Source organism: Chaetura pelagica, unplaced genomic scaffold (genome assembly GCF_000747805.2).
Source record: "Chaetura pelagica isolate M959 unplaced genomic scaffold, ChaPel_1.0 scaffold743, whole genome shotgun sequence".
Classification (NCBI taxonomy): Eukaryota; Metazoa; Chordata; class Aves; order Apodiformes; family Apodidae; genus Chaetura; species Chaetura pelagica.
The window spans coordinates 435,913-443,111 of record NW_009952703.1 but is presented as its reverse complement, the minus strand read 5'-3'; the positions used below and the strand labels follow the sequence as shown (position 1 = coordinate 443,111).

At 49.5% G+C, this 7,199-nt stretch overlaps 1 protein-coding gene across 1 annotated transcript; it reads left to right on the top strand.

Moving 5' to 3' along the window:
• The first annotated feature begins 5,033 nt into the window (after nt 1–5,033).
• On the top strand, nt 5,034–6,655 carry METTL7A (methyltransferase like 7A). The gene is made up of 2 exons (XM_009994072.1): nt 5,034–5,537; nt 6,419–6,655. The coding sequence occupies exons 1-2, from the start codon at nt 5,034–5,036 to the stop codon at nt 6,653–6,655; spliced, it is 741 nt and encodes a 246-aa protein (XP_009992374.1).
• The last annotated feature ends 544 nt before the right edge of the window (nt 6,656–7,199 follow it).

Genomic DNA, 7,199 nt, shown 5'->3' with positions numbered 1-7,199 from the left:
CCCCCCCCCCGCCCTCCGGGGTGCGGGACCGCCCTGGGGGTGAATCCAGCTCCGGAACCAGCATCTCCAATCCTCCCAACAGAACTTTGCTCAGCCCAAGGCTACAACCTCGGCCTGACCCACCAGAACAGCCCAGAAACGAGTGCCCAAGCCCTGCAGCACCCGGCGTGGGCTGTGACCGTGGGAAAGGGAAAGGTTTGCCCCGGCCCCACACGCTGCCTCGTTTTTTCTAACAGTTTCAGGATAAAACTTCCCATGTGTGCACGCACCTCATGGGCTGCAGCACCAAGATGCTCTGCGACCTCATCCCTGGACCACCTGGGAACCACCAGGTTTGGTAAAGAAGTGCCCAGAAGTCACTCCTGGCAGGCAGTGATGCTGGAGTCACTTCCAGTTGGGACCGGGGCTGTTCCCTTCCTTCCCAAAGGTCCTTCCTCAGCACTGGCGGGTTTCTCGGGGAGCTGGGGAGCTCCCCAACACCCCAGCTGCTCACTAAAGAGCTGGAAGTTTGCCACAGAATTCCATCCTCAACTACAAACCCAACAAATACACAGATTTCTGGGGTTTTTTTCCCAGTAAAATGGTGAATAAGAGTGTTAATAATTGACCCAAGTTACTCTTCTTCAGTCTAGAGGCAACTCCTCCTCCTTTATACATAGAACTTAATGCCTATCGTGTTAAGCCTGTAATTTATCACTGCCATTTTAGGATCAATTTATTGTTCTGCAGGTCTTGTTCTCACTCAGAGTGTGCCTGTGTTGCTGAAAAGAACAACCTGAAACACTGTTGGGTTGCTGGTTGAGAGAGAGGAAAAAAAAAAAGAAAGATAATAATCCACCTTGCAGAAATGTCCTCTTCCCAGAATGTTAAACCTTTGTCCTCTGAGCAGAGCTTTAGGTGCTGTGTGCTGAGCAGACAAGGAGCAGGACACAGCAGTGAGCTGGAGAACTCGTTTGTCTTGCTTTGGAAATGACACAGGAACTAAATCTGCCCTCACTTTACAGCACTGACTTTTATGGGACTGCCTGGTGAAAACAGGAGGGCAGAGACAACCTGAAAAATGCAGCTACCTCAAGCCATAAGTAATCAAAAAGCACTTACACATGAAAGAAACTGCTACAGAAAGCTACAGATGCTGAGAAATGTTCAGTCCAAACTGGACTTTCTGTAGCTTGGTTGTCACAAAGGTGAACATTTCCAGCAAATGTGAAAATAATTGGGAATAAAAAATCACTGAAACACATTTTAAATCCAGGGATAACAGACTGCTGAGAAACACCTCCCAAACCCAGCGTGTTTTAAGTGTTCAAACGTGAAATTTAAGTTGTGTAAAGCAAGAAAAAACAGTTTCTCTACAGAGCCAAGGGTGGAGCTCAGGGTGCTGCACCCAGGGAACGTGGCTGCACCCCCAGGCTCCCAACTAGGGCACCCCCAGAGCTGCTGTGGGCACAGGAGGCCCCTTGGGGAGCACCAGGCACCAGAAATATTTCAAGGACATTCTGGGGCCTCAGGGGTGTTGTTACGGTTTGTGTAAGATATCTTTAAGCAAGGTGCTTAAAGAAATAAATAGGTCAGAGCCCGGAGAGGTTGAACAGTTGGGAACAAACCAAGAAAGTTCCTAATTGACCCAGGTGATCCTGGCACAAACCTTGGAATGACTATCCCAGAAATGGGGCGTGGGGTTCAGCACCATCCCCAGGCAGAGCTGGAGGTGCCCTCCTGTCTCACCAGCAGCCAGAGCCATCCAGTTCAGCATCCTCATCCCAGTGGAAAGGGGATTTTAAAGGATTTCAAAAGGAATGTTGCCTTGGGAAGCAGATAAATGGTACAACTCCAGCTCATGGTTTTGCTTGTTTGTAACCAGAACAGTAAAAGCCATCAAACCCACCCAGGGTTGAAAGAGGACAAACCCACTCAGATCCCAAGCAACAGAACCAAGATGATTCTGTCATTCCCAAGCTGAACAATAACTGCCTGGCACTGGGCTGTCTCTTTAAGGAGCACCCAGCTGCTCAGTGCAAAAAAAAGCCAATACAAAGTTGCTGGGTAAGGAAACTGCCTTTCCCTTATTTAATCATTACAGCCTTTCCTGCTCCCTTCACCTTCAGAGCAGTGACCTCTGGATGGCCTCAGCAGTTCCAAGGCTTCGTGGTCAGGGATCTGTCACACACACACCTCTGCAAATCACAGGAGGGGTCTGGGCTCTGTAGGAATAACCAGGGGACCTGGGTCTCTGCTGTGACACACACCAGGCAAACAAGGCACCCAAGATGAGGAGCTGGAATGACTGTGTAATTCAAACAGGTTGCTTTCATGTGAAGAGCCAGAGAGGCTGCTGCAGTCTGAAAGACTTCTGTACCATGGGTGAGATCCCCTTGTTACTCAGGGAATGATGTTCCCCAGCAAGCTCTGTCTCCCTGTCAGAGGGGCTGGCTCCCAGTGCTGGCAGAGGCCAGAGGTTGGCACGTCCCACACACCAAGTCCCAGCCCTGCAGGGCCAGCCCAGGTGTCACGGTGCAGCAGCCACCAAACTGATAAGCACATTCCTGGTGGAGTTTGGAGCGGTTGTTTCTCCCAGATAACAGGCTGGAAGGAGGCAGGCTCTGAGCCTTCAGATTCAGTTCAGTTAAACATTTCTGTACAGGTAATAAATTCAACCTGACTTCTCTGTTCCCCAGGAAGCACAACCTGGCACGCTCGCTGTGTGAGGCCGGGCTGGCTCTTGCACTTCCCCTCCCAGTTCAGCTGCTCCCAGCACTTCTCCTGGGCTTAGGGGACTCCTTATGTGAGAAAATCTTTCCATACACTCCATGAATTTGAGGCACATACTTATCACACTTTGCTGGACTCCTACTAGTCTTCATATGCAGCAAGATACATGTCTGTGAGTGCTGCAGGGCACAGACCTGCCTTCACTCCTCCTTTCTTGCTCTATGGAAGGTTTTTCACACCCCCAGTTTCAGCCCACATGCAGCAGCTGGATCCCTGGAATAAAAGTATGGAAAACTTCCTGAGCATCCCCAGCACCTTCAAAGTGGGAATCACCTTCTCCCACTTGCTAGCCAGGTTTTTGTGGCTGGAGGTCTGGAATGGAGCTGCTCACAGGGACCAGGCAAATGGGAAGGGAGTCTAGACAAGACACCTCAGTCCAAAATAAAATAAAGGAGAGAGATGGAAAGAGGAGAGGGAGGAAAGGGAACAGAGGCAGATGCAAGCAGCTCCAGGGTGCCAACGTTCTGCTAAGGGCAGACAATGTTGCCCAACCTCTAATTTCCCGACCCAGGACACATGCATAATAGATGGAGCAGCAGAACAAGCACTTTCAGTTCAGCCTTCCCATTAGGAAATACATTTACCAGCAGGTTCCCCTGCCCGTGCCAGGACAGCCCCCCCAGTGCCAGGACAGGCCCCCCAATGGGACCTTCATTAATTCAGGGAAGTGCTCATTACAACCCCCCTGCACCAGCTCTCCCTGGCCCTGAGATGCCAAGGCTGCCAGATCTACCGTGGAAGAGCCACAGACAAAGCAAACACCAGAACATGTCTTTCCACTGGGAGGAAACAGGCATTTCTTACCTCAGGTGGCAGAAATCCCACCTTCACTGTAAAATGCTTTTACCAGACGAGCCACATCCTCAGAGCCCCTGTCGTGCTCCACCAACATGCCTTACCTAGCCTTCAATTCTTGATTTTCTGCTCTCTCCCATCTAGATCACACCTTAAGGTGTGACCTTAAAGCCCCCTCTTTTCACAGCCAGGAGGTTCGTTTGAAATGTTTTCCAGTTAAACTCCCCGAGGACACCAAGGGAAGGTGCTGCTTTCCTGGCCACTGTTGCACTTTTTCTTCGATTTTCTGCAACACAGCAGCAAGGAAGTAAAACCTGATACAGACGGTGAGAAAACCACACGTTCATGTCTCTATTCCGTGCTCTGCACACATCCAGCCGGTCTACCCAGAAAGTCATTCCCATGATTTAAATTTATTTTTCTAATGTCGTTGCCACAAGGGGGAGGAAGGAGGCACATCAGACGCGTTAATGAAGCAGCCTAATAACGACGCTGCCGGTGCTGGGGTTTAAATCTGCTTTATTTCCACTAGAGGGAGGAAGTAACTCATGGGACAAGGGGGTGCCTGCAGAGAAACAAAATTCTCCAGCGCAGCTCACACCAGAACTGCCCTTCTCAGGAGCCTGAAGTCCTGTTTCCTACACGAGGCTCCTCATCTACTTTGCTGCCAAGTCCTTTTGCGAAAGCACCGATGATTGCAAAGTTGGAAAAGTTTTATGGGACGCATTTAGCTTAAAACAGACCATTCATTGTTGATTCAGGCTTATGAAGGTAATAAAACCAAGACACACGCTGCAGGCAGTAATCACTGCGTTAAGTTTTATCTCTCTGTTCCATTCAAAGGTCTGAAATGTAACTAAGAAACAGGAGCTTGTTCAGTGCAGAAGGGCCCACATGCACATACCAAAGTATTTCATGTGTCCACAAAACTGAAGGACTGAAAAGTGCCGTTGCAGAGAGCAAGCAGCCGACTGGTTCATCCAGCCACTTAAAACAGGGTGGAAAACAAACTCCTAACCCAGTGTGTTGCAGCTGAAATGCTAATCACGCTCCTAAGGAAACTCCCACAGCAAATCCAGAGTGATCTCCTCACCAGGACAAGAGAGCAGAGATTCGACCTATCACCTGAAACCACTCAACACCAAATTTGGCCATCCCGTGGCACTTTGCCAGCGAATGCAGACAGAGTTCTCCTGCCCAGTTTACCGAGGTTACATAAAGGACTGGCAGCTCCTCTTCCACAGCCGGGACGTTCCCAGGACCAGTTGCTAAGCAGTTCTGCTCTGCCCGTCCTTGCCTGTGACTGGACTGTAAAACCACCTCTAGCGAAAAGCCTACCAGGTCAATCCAAGGAGCTGGATGTACCTCCAGGGGAACACGGCAAGCACATGAATGCAGCTGCCTGGATTTCAAGGGTTCTAATCCACTAGTTTTGCTCAGTAGGGACCCTCTGTTCCACAGCAGAAATGGCAGAGGTCACCATCCTCTTCCTCCGTGCTTGCCTGGCGCTGCTTGCCATGCCCATCTACCTGCTCTCCTTCCTGGGCATATGGCAGCCCTTCTGCAGGAAGGTATTTTTCCCTTTCTTCTCAGATAAGTGTTCTGCATATCACCAGAAGAAAGTCAAGAAGCATAAGCAGGAGTTATTTCGTAACCTACCTGACTTCACCAGCCCCTCGGGAGAGCTGAAGCTGCTGGAGATCGGGACCGGCTGCGGCATGAACTTCCAGTTCTACCCACCAGGCTGCAAAGTCACCTGCACCGACATAAACCCCAACTTCCAGCAAAGCCTGTTGAAAAACCTAAGCAAGAACCAGCACCTCCAGTACGAGGGTTTCCTGGTGGCTGCAGGAGAAGACTTGCACCAGGTGCCCAGCAGCTCCGTGGATGCCGTGGTCTGCACCCTGGTCCTCTGCTCCGTGAGCAACATCACTGGCACCCTGAGAGAGGTTCTGCGAGTGCTCAGACCAGTGAGTATCTGAAGAAAAAAGTTCTGTCACTGCCTTTATTCCACAGGTGCTGCACCAAAAAATGGGAAATAGAAGTTGGTTTTGAGCTTACAAACCAGACCCGGTTGATTTCCCCAGTTAATTCAGATTTACAACCACTCTGCTAAGTGGTGCAAAGCAGTATCAGTCTGTCCTATTCCTACAGTAAAACCCTAGAAATAACATAGGCTGCTAATTAGAACTGCCACTGGCTTTATAAGTAATTATAATACACAGAGAACTGGTTCCTCTGGTGTTGCCTCTCCCCACATGCACCAGATTTTCTTTGGGTGGGAAGCTCTCTGATCAAGATTGAAAGTCTGCATTTCAAATCAACTGCTCTTAGAAGTGGGGCTGATCTACCAGTCTAACTAGGCACCTTCATTCCCTGCAGAATACTAATCAAGCTAAAGATCTTTCTAAAAGCAGTTTTGCTGGGGTATTTTTGCAATGAACTTTCAGCCTTTAAAACGACATTTTCAAGACGATCTTCTGGGTTGTCAAAAACTGATGAGTTTGAGTAGGATTTGTATGTTTCTCTTTGTTTCCTTCACAAAAAATGCCATGCTGGAAGCTGTAACTGAAACAGAAAGACAACAAACTATTGCTATAATAAAAGAAGGATGAAATAAGTGCATCCTTCATGCTTTTAGAACAGGCATTTTGAATCTCTGCAACTTTCTTGCTTACTTTAATTCCACTGACACCACAGGAGCAAAAGGGCAGGCAGGAGAGGGGTGGGAGAACAGTCATGAGTGAGCAAACAGCACATCCACGGGTCTGTGTTTGCAGGGAGGTGGGATGGGGGCAGAAGTTGGGCACAACCCCCGCGGCTCCATGAGACGACTTTTTGTTTTCCCCAGGGAGGAGCTTTCTATTTCTTGGAGCACGTGGCTGCGGATCGTTCCAGCTGGAATTATTTTTGGCAGCAGGTCTGCCATCCGACTTGGAAACTCCTCTTTGATGGATGTTGCATAACAAGAGAGGCATGGAAAAATCTGGAAGAAGCCAATTTCTCGGAGCTGAAGTTACGACACATCAAGGTGGAGCTGCCCTGCCCGCCCATCACTCCTCACATCATTGGCTACGCTGTGAAATAACCCTGGGCCTTCTCCCCTGCTCTCCCCAAAAATTCCTTGACATAATCTCTCCAAACACCAGGGCACAGGCTAATCCAGATGTCCCAATCTTGGTAACACGGGGAAGTACTTCAATTAAAGTTCCTGCATCGAGTGTGACGTGAGAAACAAAAAGAGGGTCAGTTTCCTAAAGGTCTTTTGGAGACCTCGTACTGCTGATGGTGCCAGACCCCAGCACAGCCCGCAGAGGATGCCAGAAGAGGTTGCAGAACACAAAACAGCCCTGAAGGCAGAAAATAAACATGTATTCATTCAAAGGAACTTGTGCCTACAACTGGTTTAAGCCTGGGAAAGGATTCCCTCAGGTGTTCCCTCAGCCACTCGACCCTCTCCCCACGCTCCACCATTGCCCTTCACCTCACAGCACGGGCAGCCAGACCCTTCACACTGAACTTTCTCAAAGTTTTTTCTCTAAAGTGTTTATTTACAAAACCCGTGGCAGGAACAACCCCCAGGGCCTCCCCCGCCTCACCAAACCCTCCCGCTCACTTCTCTGCCCCCCCGC

Excerpts from the sequence above, each read along its gene's own strand:
- METTL7A (XM_009994072.1), top strand. The coding sequence starts at position 5,034 with ATGGCAGAGGTCACCATCCTCTTCCTCCGTGCTTGCCTGGCGCTGCTT. Across the intron at positions 5,538-6,418 it reads TTCTGCGAGTGCTCAGACCA|GGAGGAGCTTTCTATTTCTT; the intron begins GTGAGTATCTGA and ends TGTTTTCCCCAG.